The 26,699-nt window shown below is 38.6% G+C and overlaps 1 protein-coding gene across 1 annotated transcript; it reads left to right on the plus strand.

The window, feature by feature from the left end:
- Nucleotides 1-3,137: 3,137 nt before the first annotated feature.
- KIF2B (kinesin family member 2B) lies at nt 3,138-5,410 on the plus strand. Its single transcript, XM_002719285.4, has one exon. It carries the CDS (start codon nt 3,259-3,261, stop codon nt 5,278-5,280), a length of 2,022 nt encoding a protein of 673 aa, XP_002719331.2. The 5' UTR covers nt 3,138-3,258; the 3' UTR covers nt 5,281-5,410.
- Nucleotides 5,411-26,699: the final 21,289 nt, after the last annotated feature.

Consider the following 26,699-nt stretch of genomic DNA (forward strand, 5'->3'; position numbering starts at 1 on the left):
AGATGAATCAAAGACCCAAATGTAGACTGAAGACTGTGAAACTGCTAGAAGAAAACATAGAAGAAACACAGGCAACCAAAGCAAAGCTAGACTAATGGGACTATATTATATTCAGAAGTTTCTGTGCAGCAAAGAAAAAAAAAATCAAGTTTGAAGAGACATGTGCCAGAATGGAAGAACACATATGTAAGCCATTTAGTGAACAAAAGGAATATATGGTAAGCATATCAGCAACTCAAAAAAATTCAACAACAAAGCAACCAATTCAGTTAAGAAATGGGAAAAGGATCTGAATAGACATTTTTCAAAAGAAAGAATACAAATGGCCAAAAATGTGCATAAAAAAAAAAAAAAAACTCAGTATCACTTGCCATCAGGGAAATACAAATCAAACCCACAAAGAAGGTCGGCACCTTGGCTCAATAGGCTAATCCTCCACCTGCAGCGCTGGCACACTGGGTTCTAGTCCCGGTCGGGGCGCCGGATTCTTTCCCGGTCCCTCCTCTTCCTGTCCAGCTCTCTGTTGTGGCCTGGGAGTGCATGGAGGATGGCCCAAGTGCTTGGGCCCTGCACCCGCATGGGAGACTAGGAGAAGCACCTGGCTCCTGGCTTCGGATCAGTGTAGCCTGCTGGCCGCAGCGCACCGGCCGCAGCGGCCATTGGAGGGTGAACCAACGGAAAAGGAAGACCTTTCTCTCTGTCTCTCTCTCAGTGTCCACTCTGCCTGACAAAAAAAAAAAAAAAAAACAAAACAAAGAAATATCATCTCACTCTAGGCAGATGACTTCCTCAAAAAGGTAGAGAGCAAGAGATGCTGGCAAGGATATGGAGAAAGAGGAAATGTTGCACCTTGTTGGTGAGAATGTAAATTAATGCAGCCACTACAGAAAAAAAATGGAGATTTCATAAAAGAAAGTAGAAATTGAACTGCCTTATGAAAGAGCAATCACGCTAGTGAATATATATCTAAAAGGCACAAACTCACTGTATCAAAGAGATACTTGCTCTACCATGTTTAGAGAAATACTGTTTACAGTATCTGAAAAATGGGCAACCAAGAAGTCTCTCATCATATAAATGGATAATAAAAATGTGGTATTTACATGTATGCAATGGAATACTATTCAACTATTAAAAAAGAATGAAATCCTGTCATTTGCAACACCGGATGGAACTGGAGGGGAATTTTGTTGAGAGAAATAAGGCACACACAAAAAGACAAATATTGCATGTTCTCCCTTATATATGGGAGCTGAAATCAACACAACAACATAAAACACTCAATCTGATATTTACAAAAAAAAAAAAAATCTACCAGTGCCGTGGTTCACTTAGCTAATCCTCTGCCTGCAGCGCCGGCATCCCAAGTTCTAGTCCCGGTTGGGGTGCCAGGTACTAGTCCCAGTTGCTCCTCTTCCAGTCCAGCTCTCTGCTGTGGCCCAGGAGGGCAGCAGAGGGTGGCCCAAGTGCTTGGGTCCCTGCACCTACATGGGAGACCGGGAGGAAGTACCCGGCTCCTGGCTTCGGATCTGTGCAGCACCAGCTGTAACGGCCATTAGGGGAGTGAACCAATGGAAGGAAGACCTTTCTCTCTCTCTCTCTCTCACTTTCTATAACTCTACCAGTCAAATAAAAAAAAAAAAAAAACTAACCAAATGACAAATGGAGGGAATAGGCACAATTACATAATGCACTTGAAACCAAGAAAAAGTTGCCTGATTTCAAGTGCAAATTCATATACTGGTAATTTTGGCAAATTTCTTAGAAATGGTAGTCATACAAATAGAATAGGCCAAAGCCCTTTCTTCTCTCCCTCCACTGGCATTCCATATCCCCCTGCAAGAGCCCTGTTTGCTTACATTATCCAATTGCATATCCAATATTGCTTATGCAATAGCCCTCTCCTCCATCTTGTTTTCAAAACTGAAGCTGTACTAACTCTCTGGAGAGTACTTTTCTATTAAAATGGTCATCTGTAAAATAACTGATTTACATAGTGTTTCTTGGTCCTGGGGAAAGATAAAAGGACACTGTGCTACTTCATTTTATTTTGGAGCTATAAATAAAACTTAACTGAACTCACAGCCCAAAAGACAATGTGATATTTGACATGGAAAAAGAGAATTGTATATCCTTCCCTTGACCTATGTGGAAGTTGATGCTGGGTTTTTTTGTTCGTTTTTTATTTTTGTTATTGGTTTTTTTTTTTTTGCAAGCAAGTTTTTCTTTAGAAAAATTTAGAAATCTTGCCAAAGTGTGGTTTTGCCTTTGATAATCTCAGCTGCATTCCCACCCCAATCTAACCCATCCTTAGTAACTTCTAAAGGATATTCACACATACACATATTTTAGGATGGAGAGAGGATAGGAGATGAATTTCTTTCTACCAAATGTCTCTCCCTTCTCTCCAAATTATGGATAATGAGGCCAGAAGTGTAATTACTGAAGACGTTTGGAATGGTAATTACTGAGCTAATCTCAAAACTGGTAGTGCTGGCAGAGCAACACAACACACAGTTTAGCTGTCAGTGCCTCTTGGAAGGAGATAAACATCTCTTGTTTGCAAACTCGGATGCTGTACCAAGGAAGTTCTGTGTTAGCAAATTACCACGCAGACTGCCACTTCCAACTCCTTCGGATTTTGTAATGAGAAAGCCCATTAAGCTGGAATAACTTTAAGTTGTGGCCAGTTAACACACTTTGAAGGTAGTGGGGGCAGGTTTGCGGTCCTGTGGAATTTCTCCTTGTGAACAGCTCGACCTGCTCTGTTCCCACTGATCACCGGAGAGCAGAAACTGCAGGGACATTCTTCGCTGTTCTCATACTAAAAAAACACCGCCCTCTGGAGTTTTACTAGATCAAGTAGAGTGGATCAAGACTGCAGAGGAGAAGGGATGTTTCCAAAGCTTGGGCACAGACGTCTGGGGAATGTACACACTTCCCGCGACTTCCCACCTTGATTGGCAGAGCAGAGTTTCCATCCCAGCTGTCTCTGTCCTCCTCTGGCGCTGCAAACCTGGTTCCTCGCCCCTGCCTTTCACCTAGAAGCCCTGGACTCTGCCTCTGCCCGGCCCCGTCCTTTTGTGACGCGAGGAGCCACAGTGCCAGCGCACGCCCTAGGCTCACAAAGGCAGGAGGAAACCGCAAGAGCGCTCAGTGTCCCAGGCGCTTCAGGCTGGCTTGGGGGGGCTCGGGTCCTGCTTCTCCAACCCCAAGGGCCCCCGGCGGCGGCGAGCCCTGATACCTCCACCACTCACCATGGCCAGCCAGTTCTGTCTCCCAGTCGCCCCACACCCTTCATCCCTGAAACTCTTGAGGTCGCACTTCGAGGAGCTCCGAGCGGGCCTCCGCATAGCAATCCAGCGCAGCGACAAGCGGATCCACCTCGCTGTGGTCACAGAGATTAACCAGGAGAACTCGTGGGTCACGGTAGAGTGGGTGGAAAAAGGAGTCAAGAAAGGCAAAAAGATTGAGCTCGAGACCATATTCTTGCTGAATCCAGCTCTGGCTTCTGCGAAACACCCCAAGCAGGCCAGGCCCTTGCTCCCCGCGTCTCTCGTGCCATCTTCGGCCATCGGGGACCAGCGTACAGCCACGCGGTGGATGGCAAGGATCTCCCCGAAAAGCGAAACCCCCTCAGGGGACAGCCCGGAGGTGGGGGTGCCCAGCCACCCTTGCCTGGTGAAGCAGAAAAAGTCTCCCTGTGTACGGGAAATCGAGAAACTGCAGAAGCAGCGGGAGCAGCGCAGGCGGCTGCAGCTGGAAATCCGATCCAGGCGTGCCCTGGACGTCAACGCGGGAAATCGCAACCATGAGATCATGTGCATGATCGAAGAGTGCCGCAGGCACCTGGACAGAAGCCTGATGTGCAGCCGGGAGCCCCCAGAAGACCACCGGATCTGTGTGTGCGTGAGAAAGCGGCCTCTCAACCAGCAAGAGACCACCATGAAGGACCTGGATATCATCACTATCCCCTCCGACAAGGTGGTCATGGTGCACGAGTCCAAGCAAAAGGTGGACCTCACGCGCTACCTGGAGAACCAGATCTTCTGCTTCGACCATGCCTTTGACCACACCGCCTCCAACGAACTAGTGTACCAGTTCACCGCACAGCCGCTGGTGGAGTCCATCTTCCGGAAGGGCATGGCCACCTGCTTTGCCTATGGGCAGACAGGCAGTGGGAAAACGCACACCATGGGGGGAGCCTTTTCGGGAAGAGCCCAGGACTGTTCCAAAGGTATTTACGCCCTGGTGGCGCAGGATGTCTTTCTCTTGCTCAAAAACTCCACCTATGAGAAGCTAGACCTCAAAGTCTACGGGACCTTCTTTGAGATTTATGGGGGCAAGGTGTATGATTTGCTGAACTGGAAGAAGAAACTGCAAGTCCTGGAGGACGGCCAGCAGCAAATCCAGGTGGTGGGTCTGCAGGAGCGGGAGGTGCGCTGTGTGGAGGAAGTGCTGAACCTCGTGGGCCTGGGGAACAGCTGTCGGACGTCCGGGCAGACCTCGGTCAATGCCCAGTCCTCCAGGAGCCACGCGGTGTTCCAGATCATCCTCAAGTCCGGAGGGAAACTGCACGGCAAGTTTTCCCTTGTCGACTTAGCTGGGAACGAACGGGGAGCGGATACGGCCAAGGCCAACCGGAAGAGGCAGCTGGAAGGGGCGGAGATTAATAAGAGTCTGCTGGCTCTCAAAGAATGCATCCGGGCTCTGGGTCAGAACAAGCCGCACACCCCGTTCCGAGCCAGCAAGCTCACGCAGGTCCTTCGCGACTCCTTTATAGGCCAGAACTCCTCCACTTGCATGATCGCCACTATCTCACCCGGGATGACCTCTTGTGAAAACACCCTCAACACGTTGAGATACGCAAACAGAGTCAAAGAACTCACTATGGACGTAAGGTCCTACCATCGCTTTCTCTATCCTATGGGACATGAGACTCCGCAGATGCTGGAAAAACATCTCAGAAATTCAGAAGTGTCCCTTCAAAGAAATGAGTTTATGAAAACCCCTTGTATACAGAGAGAGGAGGAGAAACAGAACAAAGAAGCTGACACCTTATCCACGTCGTTAACGAAGGATGCAGCCCCTTCTCAGAAGGAATCTCCTGAATGGTGGCAGAACATCCAGGAGGCCGCTGATGGAGTAAACTATGACGTTGACTTTTGCATTGCCCAGTCCTTGTCCATTTTGGAGCAGAAAATTGGTGTTCTGACTGAGATTCAAAAGAAACTGAAATTTTTACGTGATGACTTACAGAAGAAGAGCAAAGTAGAGTGAAGGCAAAAGTCAGATGCTGGGTCTGAAAGGATGGATGTAGTTCTGCAGTTGCTACCTCTCTTGTACAGGAAAATTTTACAAACTATCTAAATATAAAGGTCCTCCTAGAATGCTTAAAAACATCTTAAAATATCCTGGTCAGAAACGGACTCTTTATTCTTTCTCTGTATTTTTATAACGTGTTTTCATTCTAGGCAGTGGTTTTCAACTGGGAGATTTTGCTGCTCCCTCCCTCCGGCCCCTGCCGCCTGCACTTCTCTACCTCAGGATTTGGCAATGTCTAGAAACCTTTTCAGTTATCACACCTGGGATTGTGGGGAGGTGGAGGATTGGGTACTGACACATAATGAGCAGAAAGTCAGAGTTACAGGCTAGCCTCCCACAACAAAAAATCATCTGGTAGAAAATAGCAATAGTACCAAGGTTGAGAAACATGGCTACAGAAGAAATAAGCTACGCTGAAACCAGATACCCTAACTTTGCAGCTGGGAAAGTAAAACACTAGATTAGAGGAATGAAAGTGAAAATACAGCAAGGGGTACACAATGGAGTAAATGTAGTGATTCTCATACATGAATCTTTCTCTGTTTCATTGTTGTGTAGACTCAAAGGCTTTCTAAGATCCTCTTATGCTGGGAAGAGGAAGGAGGGACTTTGTCTGAAGCTCTGTGTGAGTGCCTAGAATTGAGAGAGCTCCTATTTTGTCATATTTGAGTTGAAATAACAAAGTTCTTCGTTAGTTACTTGGGGTTGATTAAATAAAGTACATGTGTGTGTTTTATATAAGGAGTTTTTTTTGAGGATGATGTCTTTACATTTTTACCCTCACACCAAATCAAATATTGCCTCAGCATGTGAATTGCCTTTTCACTTTTTTATGAGGTAGTTAATTATCAGAAGATATGTAGCTAATCATCAATTTCATCTTTGCTGTAATGCTTAAATTATTTAAGAAAACCTCTTTCTGCCCTAAAACATAAAGCTCTTATCCTTGGATAACTCCTAAAGGCTTTCTTGTTTTACTTCTAATCCACCCACACTGATTTTTGCATATAGTGTGAGGTATACCATTCAGGGTTGTTTATTTTTGTTTTAGCTTGATATAGATACTCAAACAACAGACATTTATTGAAAAGACTATCCTTTTGCCATTGCACTGCAGTCTAACTTTTATTGGTAATCAAATGACCATCAGGATGCTGTTCTTTTCCCCTGACATGTCCTTGTATCAAAACCACACCAAATTTTGATTATCTTCATTTCTGTCTTTATCATTCTCTCCTTTGCATTAATAATATAAATATTAGAATTAGCCTGTTGATTTGAACATGCACACACACAAGAACGGACACTTTGTTGATGAACAACTTGATGAGAACTGACAATCGCACAACTTTGAAGCTTCCAATCCACAATCTATATGATACGTTCTTCCTGGAGGATGTCTCTATCTAGTCCTTTTGTTCATTTCTCTGATTGGGCTTTGCAGTTATCTAGGTGGATGGAGATCTTGCATACCTTTTGTTAGAACCATTGCCACATAATGTTTCTTAGGCTATCTAAATTTTAAAATTTAAAACTAAAATTTAAAACTAAAATTTTCAAGATTCATTAAATATGTTAATATATAGAAAAATTAGACTTTATAAGTGTAACTTTTAATCATGATAAATCCTCTTGGTAATTCTAATAGAATTTAAAATATTTGGGGGGATTTCTGTTAGATAAATTCATAATGTTTATGAATAATAAGTTTTATTTTCCCCTTCTAATCACTCTGCTTTGTATCAATTTTTATTGCCTTACAGCACTAAGACCCTATAATTAACATTGAATCAAAAACATCATAACAGGCATTGACCAGTTCCAATATCATAGGCAATTGTCTGGTTGCCAATATCACAAGCAATATTTTAGTAGTTAGTGTGGTTTTCATGTGGGTTTTTTATAAATCTCATCAAATTAATACTTTTTTGCCCAATGTCTAGTTACTGGGAGTGTTGAATTTTATCCTGTCTTTTCTGCATCTGTGTGGATGATCACGAATTTCCCTCCAGTCTCTAAGTGTAGTAAGTCATAACTTTTCAGTTATTAAATCAATAGTGGTTTGTGAAATAAATTCAACCTGTTTTTAAAACATCACTGGATTAGAAATCACCATGACTTGTTTAAGATCATGAGAGACATTGGGCTATAATGTTCCTTTTTTATATACTTCTCAGAGATTGGGTTTAAGATAATGCTGGCTTTGTAAAACAAATAGAAAAGCTATCTTCTTCTTCTATTTTCTGGAAGCATTTGCTAAAATTGCCATTAAATCATTGGTAAGTGAAAGAATTCACTGTTCAAACCAGTTGGACTTGAATTTCTCTTAATGTGAAATCTTAATCAGAGAATTTACAAATTCAATCAATGAGAAGATTTTAAGAGATTCAACTTATTTAGTGGATATAAATTTAGATTTAGTGTCTATGTTGGCTTTAATAATTTTAATTAATTTGCTGTTTTAAAAACATATTATAGTCATTATGCATCATGTCTATATTGTGGATTTCTGATTTTTCATTCCTAATAATAAGTTATGCATAATCTTTCTTATTCTTTTTAAATTATCTTATGTTTAATTTTTACAATGTATATTTATGATTTTCTTTATTATCATAAGCTTACCTCTGCACTAAATAAAGATTTCACCAAATAGTAAGTAGAAAAACTGTTGTTCCTTAAGAGCATAGACAAGGGTTATAAACAATAATCAAATCTCAAAGTCATTTTCACTAATATACGTTACATTTTTTGTTACTCTGTATATTAGTTACCACACATCATGGAAAACATAATGATATTTGTCTTTTGGGATCTAGCTCATTGCATCCATTTTATTGAGAAAGGCAGGATTTCCTTCTTTTTATGGCTGGGTAGTAGTCCATCATGTATATATTACTTATTCAGTCAGCAGTTGATGGAAATCTGGGTTAATTCCATGTCTTTGCTATTATGAGTTGAGCTGCTATAAGCATGGGTACAGATAACTCTTTCATATGCTCATTTCATCTCCTTTGGGTAAACTGCCAGGAGTGCAGTGGCTGGATCATATGGTAGTAGATCTATTAATCAGACTTCTTATATGTTTATAAATATTAGTCTCTCAAAGAAACTATTTCTATTTTATTTTCTGTATTTAGAGAAATATGTGTTTATTTTCTAATTTATTAATCCAACTTTCCTTCTTTCTAATTTCTACATCTTCCCAAATTGTTATTTTCTATGCTTAGATAATTGATATGTCAGTTTTCTTTTTTATAATTTTATAATTCTGAATTTTCATCTAAGAAATAATTTAGATGCACCTATATTACAATTCATATTTTAGTATAAAATTCAATACTCAAATAATGTTAAGGATTTTTTTTACTAATTTTACCAAAGTTATTAAAATAATCATTATATAGGTATGCTTTTAATTCAAGTTTATTTACCATACTGTATAAGTCTTCTGAAACATTTATGATGAAATTTTTCAGTTGGTAAAAAAGATACTACATTCTCTGCTTAGTTTGGATAGTTTTAATTTTATATTTCTGGGGGCTATATTATTAGTTGCATATAAATGTAGAGGTCCTTTTATTCTCTTTGAATTTACCTCTTTATCCCTTGCAATTTTTCTTAAGTTGTGTATTTTCTAATATTACTATAGATGTATTGATTTTCTTTTAGTTTGTATTTGCATGGTTGGTTTTACCATTCTTTTATTTTGAATCTTTTCATTCTTTATAGTTAAGGTTTATTTTTCATAAGCCATGCATAGTTGGTTTACATTCATTTTGTTTTCCTTGAATCCCATTTTAAATTCTTTTTACTGAGTACTTTTTTGTCACATTTAATATAACTCATTATGCATGTATGTTTATGAATATACTATGTGCTGCCTGTTCATGCACACTGTGCTTATTTTTTTTCCCCACTTATTTTCTTGCTAAGTAATGATTGAGTCACTTTTATTTTGGTGATTTTTTCCCTTTTAATTTCCTTTTCAGTTACATAATTATACTATGTATTCATGGTTACTTTGAGTTAATTATTTTTTAAAGATTTATTTATTAATTTGAAAGGCAGAGTTACAGAGAGGCAGAGGCAGACAGAGGTCTTCCATCTGCTGGTTCACTCTCCAGATGGCCACAATACTGGAGCTGTGCCAGTCTGAAGCCAGGAGCCAGGAGCTCTTCTGGGTGTCCCATGCAGGTACAAGGGGCCCAAGGACTTGCACCGTCTTCCACTGTTTTCCCAGGCCATAGCAGAGAGCTGGATCAGAAGTGGAGCATCCAGGACTTGAACTAGTGTCCATATAGGATGCCAATACTGCAGGTGTCAGCTTTACTCATTATGTCACAGTGCCAGCCCCAATGAATTATTAACTATTAACTAATGATTAAATGTTGGTGATTAATATCAAGTTGTAATTTAATTTCCACATGGAAAATGAAACTTCTTTAAATACTTTAACACATTATTTTCTTTTTTTTAACTTTTATTTAATGAATATAAATTTCCAAAGTACAGCTTATGGATTACAATGGCTTTCCCCCCCATAACTTCCCTCCCACCTGCAACCCTCCCCTTTCCCACTCCCTCTCCCCTTCCATTCACATCAAGATTCATTTTCAAAAATTCTCTTTAGGCCGGCGCCGCGGCTCAATAGGCTAATCCTCCGCCTAGCGGCGCCGGCACACCGGGTTCTAGTCCCGGTCAGGGCGCCGGATTCTGTCCCGGTTGCCCCTCTTCCAGGCCAGCCCTCTGCTGTGGCCAGGGAGTGCAGTGGAGGATGGCCCAGGTGCTTGGGCCCTGCACCCCATGGGAGACCAGGAAAAGCACCTGGCTCCTGGCTCCTGCCATCGGATCAGCGCGGTGCGCCGGCCGCAGCGCGCCGGCCGCGGCGGCCATTGGAGGGTGAACCAACGGCAAAGGAAGACCTTTCTCTCTGTCTCTCTCTCTCACTGTCCACTCTGCCTGTCAAAAAAAAAAAAATAAAATAAAAAATAAAAAAAAAATTCTCTTTATATACAGAAGATCAGTTTAGCATATATTAAGTAAAGATTTCAACAGTTTGCACCCACATAGAAACACAAAGTGAACAATACTGTTTGAGTATTAGTTATAGCATTAAATCCCAATGTACAGCACACTAAGGACAGAGATCCTACATGAGCAGTAAGTGCACAGTGACTCCTGTTGTTGACTTAACAAATTGACACTCTTGTTTATGGCATCAGTAATCACCCTAGGCTCTTGTCATGAGTTGCCAAGGCTATGGAAGCCCCCTGAGTTCACCGACTCTGATCATATTTAGACAAGGTCATAGTCAAAGTAGAAGTTCTCTCCTCCCTTCAGAGAAAGGTACCTCCTTCTTTGATGACCTGTTCTTTCCACTGGGATCTCACTCGCAGAGATCTTTCATTTAGGTCCTTTTTTCTGCCAGAGTGTCTTGGCTTTCCATGTCTGAAATACTCTCATGGGCTCTTCAGCCAGATCCAAATGCCTTAAGGGCTGATTCTGAGGCCAGAGTACTGTTTAGGACATCTGCCATTCTATGAGTCTGCTGTGTATCCCACTTCCCATTTAACACATTATTTTCTCCAGCTTTTATTTTATCATTTATTTCTGTATTATTTACATGCTTTGCATATAGCACCATTTTTTTATTTTTATTTTTTTGACAGGTAGAGTTAGACAGTGAGAGAGAGGGAGACCAAGAGAAAGGTCTTCCTTTGCCGTTGGTTCACCCCTGAAGTGGCTGCTACGGCTGGCATGCTGTGGCCGGCACACTTCGCCAATCTGAAGCCAGGAGCCAGGTGCTTCCTCCTGGTCTCCCATGCGGGTGCAGCACCCAGGGGCCTGGGCCATCCTCCACTGCACTCCCGGGCTACAGCAGAGAGCTGGACTGGAAGAGGAGCAACCGGGACAGAATCCGGCGCCACAACCGGGACTAGACTCCAGGTGCTGGTGCTGCAGTCAGAGGATTAGTCTAGTGAGCCGTGGCACCAGCCACCACATTGTATAAATAGTGAATGTCTACTTAAATTATTTTTATGAAATTCTTAATTCTTTATTACCATAAATTTCATTCTATACTCATTCCATCTGGAATCAGTTTTCTTCTTGAATAACTCAAATATGTGTGCAAAAGGATAAGTATAGTAGTAGTAATGACTTCTCTCATCTAAATCTTCATTTCCACCTTTATTTGTAAGAATATTTGTTATTTATAGAATTCGTATTTGCTTATCAAATACATCACTCTTTTGTTATATTAATTCTTCCACCATTTCTAATAAAGTTTAGCTGATAGGGCCGGCTGCATGCCGCAGTAGGTTAATTCTCTGCCTACGGTGCCGGCATACCATGTGGGCACCAGTTCTAGTCCTGGCTGCCCCTTTTCCAATCCAGCTCTCTGCGTTAGCCTGGGAAAGCAGTAGAAGATGGCCCAAGTCCTTGGGCCCCTGCACCCACATGGGAGACTGGGAAGAAGCACCTAGCTCCTTGCTTCAGATTGGCACAACTCCAGCCGTTGCGGCCATCTGGGGAGTGAACCAATGGAAGGAAGACCTCTCTCTGTCTCTATCTCTCATTGTCTGTAATTCTACCTCTCAAATAAATAAGAAGTTTAGCTGCTCCTGGCTTCAGATCGGTGCAGTTCCAGCCATTGCAGCCATATGGGGAGTGAACCAGTGGATGGAAGATCAATTTATTTCTTTCTACCTTTCATTCTCTGTAACTCTGACTTTCAAATAAATAAAATAACTCTTAACAGTCACATATTTATTATCATGAAGTATTATGAACTGCACATAATTGTATGTATTATACTTCTGTAAGACTGGCAGCATGTCAGGTTTATTACACCAGCATCACTAGGAGAGAAAAGTTTTTCAGTTCCATTATAATCTTTAAAATATTTTTAAATTTTGTTTATTTGTCTTACATGTTTTTATTGGAGAGGGAGAGAGAGAGACACAGAGGCAGAGACACAAAGAAAAAAACATCCAAATGCTGGTTCATTCTCAAATACCTTCAATATTTGGGATTGGATTAGGAGCTTAAGAATTCAACCCATGTCTCTCACACAGGTGACAGGAACCTGTTTGAATCATGGTTACTGCCTTCTAATGCCTGCTTTAGAAAGAAGTTGGAATCGAGAACCAGAGTTGGGGATCAAATACAAGCATTCTGAAGTAGAACATACATATCTCAACAGTGTCTTTTTTTCTTATTTTTAAAATTTTATTGATTTAAAAGGCAGAGTTAGAGAGGAAGAGAGAGAGAGAGAGAGAGAGAGAGAGAGAGAGAAGGAGAGGGAGAGAGGGAGAGAGGGAGAAAGAGAAAGAGAGAGAGAGAGAAATAGATCTCCCATCTGCTGGTTTACTCTTTAAATGGCCACAACAACCATGTCTGGGCCAGGCTAAAGCCAGAAGCCTCTTCTGGGTCTCTGCAGAGGTGTAGGTGCAGAGGCCCAAGCACTTGTGCTTCCTCTGCTGCTTCTCCAGGCACACTAGCAGGGAGATGGATCTGAAGTGGAGCAGCCAGGTCCCATATGGATGCAAGAACTGCAAGCAGTTGGCTTTACTGGCTATGCCACAACACTGGCCCCTCAGCTGGTGTCTTAACTGTTAGGCTAAACACATGTCACCTCCACTATAATTTTAACCACTACTTTAAGAGCAGAATTCGAAGAATTCATGTGTATTATGAAAGAATATGCATGGGCTTCAGATTATTTGGCATCAATGTAAATTCATACTAACAAACTATGATTAAATGGGACTAAAAAAGACTGTTGACATGGCTAAATTTCTAGGACCTTCAGTTCTTTAAAATTGGATGAAGTGGGTGCTGTTAATACTCAATAGACTTGTCTTTAACTTGTTTAAGTTTATTGAGAAATAAATTAAATGTTACTTTATTTATTAATTACATTGTCCACAAACTTTTTGAAGTCCCCTTGTATTTGTAGTAATTGTTTATCAATAAACATCATGATGAGGCACATGCCTATATCTAATTTGCCATATGGAGAGATATTAGTTATTAATATTTGTTTTAAAAATTTTTTGCTTGTCTGTTGCAGGGTAGAAATTGAAAAATGAAGGAAAGTTCTAAAGGAAATTCACATATAGATCTTAATTTTTATCAAAGGAGATGCACAAACATATTTGTATATGTATTCATGTGTGCATAATATATACATTATATATGTGTGTGTGTATATATATATATTCTGCTTCCTAATTATTCTCAGGATCTTTGTTTCTGTTAATTTGTGATTCTCCTTATAAATATATAATATATACACTGATGATAGCATTTTTCCTGAGACCATATATGTTGCTTGAAATGATATGAAAAACATACGGCACGAAGTTTCATGTGGATATCAGAAAATAAAATATTTAATAAATGAAAAAACTCAGAAAATAAATTAATTGGAGTCCACTATAAATAATTGTTGATAGCTTGCACACATGCCCTGAAGATAAAAAGGTCTACTGTAAATTAATACTTTAACAAGATTGTGGAGAAAATGTCAGAGCTCCTAAAGTTAGAAAAATACTTTCACTATTTTAAAAACATCCCTTTACACACAACTCTTGACATGCTAATTATAAGCCATTCTTATCTATTAATTAAAGTAGATTTTCTTCATTCCTATAATAGACAAACTTATTTCAAATTTCTGCATGAACTTGCAATTAGTAAAATTGCTTTTAAAATGCCAGACTTAACATTCCATAATTGCAAATTTTCCTTTCCACAATCAACCTGTTATAGCTAAGTTTTTACACTGTTATTCTATTTCTTTTTATTCAGGAAAATTACTTTTTAACAGTATACATAATAATTGTATGAGAGACCTTGCTAAATATGTATGTGCTAGTTAAATTAATGAATGACATTTTTTTCTTTGAAATCTGATTACAGATTTAAACTATTCTAATAGAAATACAATTTCTAACCTGTGTCACATAAGAAAAAAATGTCAAAATTGTGTTATTCAAAGTGTAGGATATTATCTTCAAAGCAAACCTGTCATTTATGAAACATTTGTGCAATTCTTTTTATTCTCTGAAAGAGTAGCTGCTGATATCAAACCTTAACACATCATTTTCCTGAAATGTAATTTTTTTACCTATTCAAAGCACTTCCTTTTCTATCTTAAATAATGTCAAAAATTAAACAGGAAAAAAGGGACTAAAGATATTAATAGCTTCAACAAGATACTAAGTCAAATCAATAATTGAGCATAAAAATAGGGTGAGAAGAGGAAGCTTTCTACACCTCTGTGTTTGAGGAGAACCTAGGAATGAAGGCCTCTTGAAGTCAGAACAAGAATATGAGTATTTGAATGGTAATGGTTAAAAAGAATATAATCACCAGGAGGGTGACAAATTAGAAGTGATCATCAGAGCAACATACACAATGGTTTCGGCCTGAAATAATCAAAAATAAAGGAATTCCAGGGTGGCAGTTAACTTATATACCTTGCTCAGGTTCATGTTTGCCATAATTTACATGAAGAGGCGACTGTACTAGGCCACGTAAGATTTTACATTATTTGTCTTATACTGATGATCAAAATATCGGTCCAAATGCTGAAATTAAAATCCAACAAACCAAGTGACCCAGAACACCAAATATAGAGTCAGACATTTTGGATTTAATTTAAGCCTTTGCCATTAAGTACTATGGATTCCGAAAAATTTTTGATCTTCTGTATTTTAATTATTTTCTTATGTGTTTTTTAGAAAAATTCTAAAATTACTCTCTACAATAATCTATCAGTCATTTTGGAGGAAGATATTATATTGATAATCTGCTATGCACTGGCTACATGTGACAAAAACATGGAAACACTTGTGTAATTGTCCTTGCCATTTAGAAATGATAACTTAAATGAGGAGACCAAGCCTTGCCACAAATCTGTTTTAAAAATTCTGTTCTGAAATAAAAAAAGGTTATATGGAAAAATGGAAGAAAACAGTTAACCTAGCCAGAGTGGCTGGGGAACATTTCACAAAATGATCCATCCCTAAGTCCAGAATGATGAAAGGCAAGTCTGGCAGTCTAAAATGAAAGGAAGAACATTCAGAGGAGTAGACTGAATTCCTTGTGTAAGAACAAGAAAACCAGCGAGAAACTGGCTCAAGGTTACACTTCTCAATAAAATTTAGGCTCCCTGAAGGCAAATTTGTATCATGAGCCTCTCACATTGATCCCTGGAACTTTGCAAATGCTGTACTCAGTATTTGTGTGGGGTTAAATATATTTTCATCAATTTCACTTCGCTAGCATTGTTGGGAAAGAATAACTTCACTTGTTAAAAAAGCATCTATTTTGATAAATCATTCTGTTCAGTGGTTGAGAGGGGAATTTTCCTGTTGGCATTTGACACAAGTGGATATCTAGTCATCAGAATTTTCTTAACTTGAAAAACAGTTGGTCTTACCAAGAGGTCCTATGTATACACTCTCATCCACCTGGCCTTGGATTCCCAACTAGAACCCCAACAAGAAATTCAAACAGTACATTTGCTAATACTACCCTCTGACCTAACCATGGGCTTCTGTATGTCCATGGCATCCACTGTGCCACATTTAGCCCAATCTTTCCTATAACTTTGGCTTCAACCATTGCTCAACTGCATGCAGCTCTCTTTACAAGTATGGAAGACCTGCCACCACCAAAGGAATCCAACCAGGAACCTGATCATGGGCTCTCCCACTGCTTGTGTACTTACACCAAAGTAGGGCTTCACCATCTTCTTATAATACATGACCCAAAGGGAAAAGGACGTAAGACTACACATGTCCTTCTAGTATCTCCCTCATTCTCTTATATTCAATAATACTTGGGATCTTATTTGGGCAGTCAGGCAAAAAAAATTTATGGAATAAACTTTATGACATTATGATTAATTACAGAACTGTACTTTAATAAAACAGTAACTCATTGTTTGGATTTTTAGTATCCATCTTGCTGAAGTGAGCACTTTTGGATTTCTAAAAGCCTGTTCACTCAAGACCACTATCACCATTGTCAATTCCAAAAGTCTATGCTAACACTCAAAAGACAGAATTTTGATCAATTTTTCCCCATTAACTTCTGTGTTAATGATCTTGTCTTGCAAAAAATAAACACATAATCTCTAAATGCTAGGATAGGGACTAATATTACAAGAAATTATGTTTGAAGAGTGAGGGCAGCACAGAAAAAGTGTAAATACATCAGTCAATAATTCAACATATTCGTATACAAGTCTTTTCCCCCATATTAAGATACACCAAGTGACAACATCATGCTATTCATTGACACCAGCGCCCTCTGCACATACAACAGTGCCTGGCACATGGGGGAAAGTAAGTATTTGTTGAAAAATGAATTGCACATGACTCAAACACTCCTTACCAACAGACTCATTCAGAAGAGTATTCAGATTAAAAGGGCCAGAGGCAGAAACATTATAACACAGATATTTAAGGGATGGGACTGTAGAAAAAAATTATCCATGAAGGAGGATAAGAAGGAGAGGTCATGGAATAGTACTCAGTCATAAAAAAGAATGAAATCTTAACTTTGATAAGAAAATGGATGAAATTAGAGACAATTATGCTTAGGGAATTAAGACCCAAAAAGACAATTATCATGTTTTCTCTGGTTTATGGTAATTAATATGAGTTCAAAAATGGTTAAGAGTGAAATTGACATCTTGTGATTTGATTATTTATAGACCTTGTCTATATTCCTAAGGAACAGTGGTCTTTCCCCTTGGTTGAATTCTGTATTTAGTGGAGGATTAAGCTTATGATTACAAAGTCAATTTAAAGTTTGCCATCACAAAAATTAAAAGAAAAACAAAAAAGGAAAGAAGAGAGAGGGTGAGAGTGAGGAAGGGAAAAAGAGAGGGAGGGAAGTATCATTATGTTCTTTATTATTATTATTATTAAACAGGCAGAGTTAGCCAGTGAGAGAGAGAGAGACAGAGAGAAAGGTCTTCCTTCCATTGGTTCACCCCCCAAATGGCTGCTACAGCCGGCGTGCTGCGCCAATCTGAAGCCAGGAGCCAGGTGCTTCCTCCTGGTCTCCCATGCGGGTGCAGGGGCCCAAGCACTTGGGCCATCCTCCAATGCCCTCCCAGGCCACAGCAGAGAGCTGGACTGGAAGAGGAGCAACCGGGACTAGAACCCAGTGCCCGTATGGGATGCCGGTGCTGCAGGTGGAGGATTAACCAAGTGAGCCATGGCGCCGGCCCCCTCATTATGCTCTTAAAAACTGTATATATGCAATACAAGAAATCTGTTTCTTATATAAATAAATTTTTTTGAAAATGAAGAAGTCAGAAATATAAAGGAAAAAAAAAACTAAGAAAACTGGTACCAATAGCAAAGGAGGAGAAAATTTAAAAGTATAAGTTATCTTTAGAAGAAAAAAAGGAAACATAGTGATCTCATAAAATAAAGACTTAAGAACAGTTCAGTGGTTTTGAAAACGTTGAGATCATTAACAATATGTGATCAGCCTGAGTGAAACAGTTTGTGCAGAATTCAGATCACAATGCATTGAGAGCAGCCAGTATAACGAGTGTGAAAGTGCTTCATAAATCTAAATGACTTTAGAAACACAATTAGGATGTACATCTAACAAGGGCCTAGTTGTTGCTCGTGCACTAAACTTTCTGAATTCATCTATTTTTCTTCCTTTTTTTTAATAATATTTTTGGCATGAAGCACACACAACTAGGACTTTAGCAGAATATATTACAATCAATGAAGGGCTTAAAAACATGTCAATTTCCTTAACGACTGTCTTGTTCCTTAACCTAACATTCCTCCACAACAAACCGCAGTGTGAAAAAATGAACTATCACTTAACATTCTCCAAATTCTCCTTTTCATTTCTCTCAAGTCATCTTCCGACTGCCAACAGCTTAGCAACTTGACTCAGCTTCCAGAAAAATTCCAATTTGTTTTGTCAAAATTGATAGACATCTGAGTATGGCCTTGACTTCAGTTCAGATGTCTGTTCAGATTGTATTCAGATGTCTAGAACATTATCCATCGCTTGACCATCCCTGAGAACAGACTCCAGCTGCATTACTTGCAATACTATTACTTACTTGGCTTCTCTATCCCTGATTTGCATTTTTTATAGATTCTCTGTCAATGAAGTCAACTTACTAGATGTTACATGGAGTTAAGGTATAATTAATTATACTCTGAAATGTTTCGTGTACTGACCAAAGCCCATATTTCTTAAATAACCTCACTTTAATTCTTCTTGTAATGACACCCAATTGTCAAAACATTAATATAAATGCATAAAATGAGCAATTTCAGGTTTTCTTTAAAATGACTTAGAAAGGAATGGATTGAGTACATTAATTAGATTCTTAGAGAAAAAAACTAGCAGTCATTAATATTTAAAAGATGTCACCACCATTTGAGATTTTTCTACCAGAACCATGTAACTTATCTCTTTGGCACAAAAACTGTTTATGAAGAAAAACAATCAAATAAAATAATTTCATAGTCATTTTTCTTGGCAAAACAGTGACATCTATTGTTCAATGATATGTAAAATGGATTTAAAAAATCAAAAGTAATGTCATATTTTTATGTTTTTAGCTCCAGAATAATTATCTTAAATGCATTAAAATGTATTATTAAAAAATAATTCATAACATCCAGCAATTCATCTTTTAATATAAAGTCAAATCCAGCTGAGTATTTAGGAATACATTTTTAGTTGCTATTCAAAAATCCAACTGTCTAACTAGGTGCTAAAAATAGAGAGGGAGAAGTAACACAGTAAAGTATGGAATAAAATCCTTATAAGTGGGTGCTGTTTTCTATAGAAGTGTTTTTCCTCATTAGTCACTCAAATAAACTTTATTGTCATCTGCAAAAACTCACACTGAACTCTCATTCCATGGCAGGTTTCTGTTCTCAGCTTAATTCTATTGTTAGCAACATCTATGACTGTAGGAAAATAGCTTATAATCCTAGTGACAACTTACTATTTATAAAAGCATCAGAATTAGACTTGACCTGAAGGTGGTCAATTTTTTTTTCTAGTTCTTTCTTTTCAATACGATGTTTTCAAACCATTTAACCAAGCAACATTGTTAAGTCTGTCAATAGCAAATGTCTAGGCTGGTGTGGAGGAATCAGAATCTCAAACACTGCTGGTCAGACTGCAAATCAGTACGCTGCCTCAGGTAAGCAACTGGCAGTATCTTGTGAATTCTGTATTTCCATGTGAGTACACACTCTGCAGAGAATTCTCGCACATGCATACAAGGGGGCATTATTAATAACTACATCATTGAGTACTGAAAAATTCAGAACAGAATAGTTTAGTTTTCTAGAAGAATGAATACAATCTTACATGTGTACCTACTGACATATTTGACAACAAAAACAGAAAGTGACTGAAATAGAAGAGCATTTACAAAGGTAAATCTCAATCAAACAAGGTAATAGAAGATATATACTCCAGAATGAAATGCAGTGATTCTTTATATCTTGAGAAAAACTCTCATAACTTTTCTATTCATTGGTTATGGACACACCACATAAAACATTCATAGGAATAATAAACACTAAACTCAGGATAATGATCACCTTTGTAAATACAGTAAATGTAGTCAGGAATGGATACATGGAGCTTAACTGCCTCTGAAATGTTTTCCTTACTGATAAAAACCACGAGAAACAAGTGTGAAGCCAAATAATGAAAAATTAGAGTTAGAAGCAAAAGAAATAAGTTCTGGGCACATGGATTCTCATTAGATGAATATACTGTTCTCTAAGTTTGAAAAAATGTGAGGTCTTTAAAAATTCATTAAAAATGTATAGTATGCAAAAATTACACATGCATTTTAAAATGTTTTATATCAAAGTAAACTTATATTTTAATTCTATTTTCCGTGAACTTTTTGATGTATCCTCAGTCTCGTAATTTTAATGAATAATATTCTCATTCTAAATCTTACAGAAAAATGAGTATATAAATTCATCTTTATCAAGATGAGCCAAAATAGGATACTGATAATATTTAAGAGAGGGAGTTTAATTTTATGATATGATTGTTCTCTTAAAAGAGATGGCCACTCCAATGAAAATGATTACTTTTTTGGTCATGTATGGATGCCATATTAATGTTAGGCTCACTTGTCATCAACTAGCAACAAAAGAAATAAAACCCCCAAATATAGTCTTTTAAAGAAATCTGAACATGACATTATAAGCATTTTCCAGTGTGTGATATAATAGATAATGTCTCTACTAGAAACCAAACCCTAATGGGACTTCAAAGAGCTTCTGAGTAGTGGTTCAATCTAGATGCTCTGTTTGCCAGAAGCTCTGGAAACAGTTAATGGAGAAAGGAAAAAGAGAGGCTATCGTTGGAGTCTTGGCCCCTGAAAGCAGTATTTTCTTCTGCCATTGAACTTGTAAACAAGTTTCTAAAATCACCAAAAAGTTATCAAATTGGCAAAATCAGCCCTTAAAAATAAAAGACTGAAAAAGGTATAATTTTGGAGAATTAACAATAAAACAAGCTTTTGTTTAGCACATGGATCTCTCCTTTAAGTTAAAGTATATGAAACCTATACATTCATTTCCTCAAAAAATATTTTTAGCTTCTTTATATGACATCACTTGGTTGTGTGCTCATTGGCTCCTGGTAACCTTCTTTACAGATACCACAGAAATCTCTCAGGCTTATTTACATGGGCAGAGTAGGCAGTGTCAACCAACTATGATGGGTCCGGAGTGGACAAGAGGCAAAGGGCCCCTTGAATTTATTCCCTGTCAATTTCCTCCCCATCCCCTGAGGCTAAGCCTCTTCCCTGCCACTTCTTAGTAGTCCTTTACTCAAGTGAGAAGGGTAGTTGTTGCTTTTTGTTCACATATGAGGAAAATGGAATTTAAGAGTAAGTTTGTCTTGGTGTGAAACATTTTTTTTTTTTTTTTGACAGGCAGAGTGGAAAGTGAGAGAGAGAGAGAGAGACAGAGAGAAAGGTCTTCCTTTTTGCCGTTGGTTCACCCTCCAATGGCCGCCGCAGCCAGCGTGCTGCGGCCGGCGCACCACGCTGATCTGATGGCAGGAGCCAGGTGCTTCTCCTGGTCTCCCATGGGGTGCAGGGCCCAAGTACTTGGGCCATCCTCCACTGCACTCCCTGGCCACAGCAGAGAGCTGGCCTGGAAGAGGGGCAACCAGGACAGAATCCGGCGCCCCAACCGGGACTAGAACCCAGTGTGCCGGCACCGCAAGGCGGAGGATTAGCCTAGTGAGCCACGGTGCCGGCCAGTGTGAAACATTTTAAACACACACACACACACACACACACACATAGATTTGGGGAGTGAACCAGCACATGGAAGATTCATTCTCTCTCTCTCTCTCTCTCTCTCTCTCTGCCTCTAACTTTGCCTTTCAAATAAATAAATGAATTTTTAAAAAATAACAACAGCAAACCAATAATAAAAAGCAAATGAGACTTTTTTGTTTGTTTGTTTTGGGCCTTACAATGAACCATAAATGAAAGCGAAGGAAGATCTAAAAGACTCCTATGAAACTGCTGTAAAGTCTGTCTAAAGCAGTATCACACAACTTCATGCCACCCAATCCTCTCTGCAATAAAGCTTATTAGGATTAAAAACACTCCTATTACCATAGGTTAAAATTCATAAAATATGACCACTTATCAGCACACTTAAATTCCAATAAAAATCTACATAAAATTGAAACTATAACGTGAGGAACAAACACAAAACTAATTTACAATTAAACAGCCCATTTTTTATTTGAGTGCTTAGATATAACTACTAGAAGATTAGTTGCATGCTTGCACAGACTATTGTGTATATATACATATGCCAGCTAGACATGAAGGCAAAAATTTTGGTATTGGTTATCTGAATTTCAAAAATGCATTGTTCTCCATAAAATATTCTTCGAATTGAAATATACTCTTGGTAAAAATTCCAAAAATATAAATGAAGCATATTCTTCCCTTCATTTATACAAATATTTGAGTGCCTGAGAAATGCAACACATACCAAAAAAAAGGCAAAAATAACTGAGTTCATGGCCCATATAGTTATTAAAATTGTTTTCATCTGCATAAATGAACATTGAGATATTTAGAAATCATACATGACAGGAGAAAAACTCTTCATCTCGCTGACTACATTGCAATGAAAGGGTTCTAAATGCTGGAGCATCCTAATTATTGTGGTGATCCCATGTGTTCCAAATTCCTCAATGAGGGGAGATATAGTCCAACTGAGAACCAGTCTTCTAATGTCATCGTGAAAACAGAAACTAGATGGTTAAACTAACACACATATGTTGAATGAACCAATGAAACAGATTTGCTTCTTTCAAATGACAACTAAAAGTACTTGGGAGAGAGAAGTTTTGAAATCAATATTAGCCAAATCTGGGAAGCCACCAGCAAAGGAAAAATAATGATTTGTTACCCGTGAAATGTTGTCAGTCTGACAAAGCACAACCTAAAACAGTTTTTACAACTGTGGGCATCGTGTCACACATGTTGGTTGTAATAAAATGTCAGGAAGAGTTAGGTCAATGATTTCTCTTATTCAAACACTTTAATTCATAGCTGTAGTACATGTCATTTTCTTTGGTCTAGAGATTGCCAAGTAGCCTCTCTTGCTGAAGCTGTGATGATATCAGAGGTGGATTTTTAGAGAATAGAATCTTTGATGTTAAATTTTGTGCAGAGATTAGGCAGTGCTAATGACATCAATATACATGTGCAGCACACAAGACCAGACATCAAATGGAGCTCAGATTGTAAGAACAACTTCCAGGAGCCAGCGCTGTGGCATAGCAGGTAAAGCCACCGCCTGCAGTGCCAGCATCCCATATGGGTACCAGTTTAAGTTCCAGCTGCTCCATTTCTGATCTAGCTCTCTGCTATGGTTTAGGAAAGCAGTAGAAGATGGGCCAAGTCTTTGGGCCTCTGCACCCATGTGAGAAACCTGGAAGAAGTTCCTGGTTTCAGATTAGCACAGCTCTGACTGTTGTGGCTATTTGGGGAGTGAACCAACAGATGTAAGACCTCTCTCTCTCTATCTCTCTCTCTCTCTCTGCCTCGGACTCTCTGTAACTCTGCCTTTCAAATAAAGAAAGAAAGAACTGAAAAAAAATCAACTTCCAGATCATGGGCTCTGATCCATTTTCTTATAAGGCAAAATTTAAATAAATATCAATTTATGTCATTTTTTCTATCAAAGAACTTTGAGGCAATAGAAAGGAAAAAAGTCAATGGTGATGGGATCTGAAGAATTGAAGCAGGATTCTAGTTTTAAAATCTTATTGGAGGGCCCAGCACTGTGGTGTAGCAGCTGAAGCCATGGCCTGTGGCACTGACATCCCATAAGGGTGCCAATTGGAGTCCTAGCTAATCCACTTCCAATCCTGCTCCCTGATAATGCACTTTGGAAAGCAGCAGCAGATGTCCCAAATGCCTGGGACTCTACCCACCAGGAGACTTGAAAGAAGTCCCTGGCTCCTGGCTTCAGATGGGTCCAGCTCCAGTTCTTGCAGCCGTTTGTACAGTGAAACAGTAGATGGAAGATTCATTCTCATTCATTCTCTCTCTCTTCTCCTCTCTCTAACTCTGCCTTTCAAATAAATAAATCAATCTTTAAAAAAAGAATGCCAACACCAAAGCCTGCTCAATTAATGAAAAATCTTAATGGAGGAGCTGACCTTGAGGTGTAACAAGTTAAGCCATTGCCTGTGATGCCAGCATTCCATAAAGAGGCTTGTTGGAGTCCTGGCTGCTCCACCTCCAATCTAGCTCCCTGCCAATTATCTGGGAATAGCAGCAGAAGATGGCCAAAGTGCTTGGGTCGTTGCCACCCATCTGGGAGACCCAGAAGAAGTTCCAGGCTCCTGGCTTCATCCTGGGCCAGTCCTTGCCGTTGCAGCCATGTGAGGAGTGAACCAACAGGTGGAAGATCTCTGTGTGTGTGTGTGTGTGTGTGTGTCGCTCCCTCTCCCTCTCTCTATACCTCTTTGAAACAAATAATCTTTAAAAAATGAAAGAAAATCTTTTCAGATTATTTCCATTACAAGCCAAGGTAAGTTCAAGACAACCTTGAAAATGAAACTAACTTCTGAAGTCTTACTAAATGAAAAAAGCACAAATAGATTCTCAAGTCATATTGCTAGCAAAAACAGGTATTTTTTGAGCCAAATAAAGTCACAAGAAAAGTATAATAGTATAGAGAACAAAAATAATGTACTTAACCTAATTATTGGGCTAATAAAACTCAATAACCACAGTACATCAAAGACATGAATTTCATCAAAGACTTGTGTTGCCATTTGAAATGATGCTGGAATCTTCTGATTATAAATTTATTGAAGAAATGTGTTAAGGGAAGAGTCTGCTGTCAGAGCACAGATTTTAGTACAGGACCAAGTATTCTTATTTTCCTATATATCTAGTATACAGGTGTTGTTTTTCTTTCTTTCTCAGAATTAGCAAACAAGATATAGTTCTTTGAAAACATGGTTGGCTGCTGTTTCTTAGAAACGCGATGAGAAATGCTAACATTTTAATCTTTACTGAATTCCTGACACACGCAGTCTTGGAAATATCATACGAATCTAGTTATCAAAATCAAATTGATTATTTTTAATCAACTTTACTAATATTTTCTTCACTAAAGATTACATAAGCAAAGCAACTGAAACACTGTTCATTTTCATACACTAAAACACTATTAACTGATCCTGCGGGGGAAACAGGACACACAGCAGACTCAGAATGGCAGCACTCCTGCCTCAGAATCAACCCTTGGGACATTCGGATCTGGCTAAAAGGTCCATGAGAGTCTCACAGGCATGGGAAGCCATGACACGGTGGCAAAAAAACCCAATCTAAATGAAAGGTCCTGGTGAACAAGACCCCAGCAGAAGGAACAGGCCATCAAGGAGAGAGGCACCTTTCTCTGAAGGGAGGAAGGAACCTCCACTGTGATACAGCCTTGACTAAACAAGTTCAGAGTCGGTGAACTCAAGGGGCTTCCATAGCCTAGACAGCTCATAGCAAGAGTCTCGGGTGATTGCTGACGTCATAAATAAGAGTGCCAATTGTTAAATCAACAACGGGAGTCACTGGGTACATGCTCCCCACGTAGGATCTCTGTCCTTAATGTGTTCTACTATGAAACTTAAAAAACAACACTACTAGTCGAACAATACCCTATATCTTGTGCGGTTGTGTGAGTGCAGCCTGTTGAAATCCTTGCTTAGTATATACAAAGTTGATCTTCAGTATATGAAGGTAATTGAAAATGAAACTCGATGAAGGTTTGGGATGGGAGAGGGAGTGGGAGAGGGGAGGGCCACGGGAGGGAGGAAGGTTGGGGGGGGAAGCCACAAAAATACAAAAGTTGCACTTTGTAAATTCACATTTATTAAATAAAAAAATAACTATATAACAAAAAAAAAGAAAAAGAAAAAAAGAACTTAATACTTTACCCTTTTAGTATTTTTTATGCTCTACTTTAAACTATTGGTTGAACTCTGTAAGTAATACACAATTACTCTTAGGTGTTTAATTAATGCTATAACTAGTACTCAAATAGTATTTTACACTTTGTGTTTCTGTGTGGGTGCAAACTGTTGAAATATTTACTTAATATATGCTAAATTGATATTCTGTATATAAAGATAATTGAAAATTAATCTTGATGTGAATGGAAGGGGAGAGGGAGTGGGAGAGGGGAGTGTTGTGGGTGGGAGGGAAATTATGGGGGAGAACTATTGTAATCCATAAGCTGTACTTTGGAAATTTATGTTCATTAAATAAAATAAAATATAAATATAAAAAACACTATTATCATCATTAAAAATATCATTAGAAGGTTTTTTGAAAAACATGCATATAAAATGTTAATATACTCTTATAGATATAAATTCATATTTCTTTTCAAGCATACTTAGATTAATAGAGATTCCCTAAATCATTAAAAAGTTTTTACTAAACTCATGCAACGTGATAAATAGTTTGCTACCTAGAAAGAAGCATAATTGGGTCTTTTAATGAGCTTTCAAGTTAATAAGTAAATATTATATATATATATATTTTATATGGCTAAAATGAATAAAGCAGGGTAGCAGAGATCAACCAACATTGAGAAACATATGCACAAGGTACAATTCTTTTTAATTTTTATTTATTTATTTTAAATTTATTTGAAAGGCAGAGACACAGGCAGAAAGAGACAGACAAATAGAAATCTTCCATCTGCTGGTTTACTCCTCAAAAGCCCACTAGCAGCTACCACTGGAAGCCAGAAGCCTGGCACTCAATCTGGGTT

The sequence above is a fragment of the Oryctolagus cuniculus genome, chromosome 17, assembly GCF_964237555.1.
Source record: "Oryctolagus cuniculus chromosome 17, mOryCun1.1, whole genome shotgun sequence".
In the NCBI taxonomy this organism is placed as follows: domain Eukaryota; kingdom Metazoa; phylum Chordata; class Mammalia; order Lagomorpha; family Leporidae; genus Oryctolagus; species Oryctolagus cuniculus.

What these genes read in the sequence shown, in the direction of transcription:
- KIF2B (XM_002719285.4), top strand. Translation starts at nt 3,259, where the DNA reads ATGGCCAGCCAGTTCTGTCTCCCAGTCGCCCCACACCCTTCATCCCTG.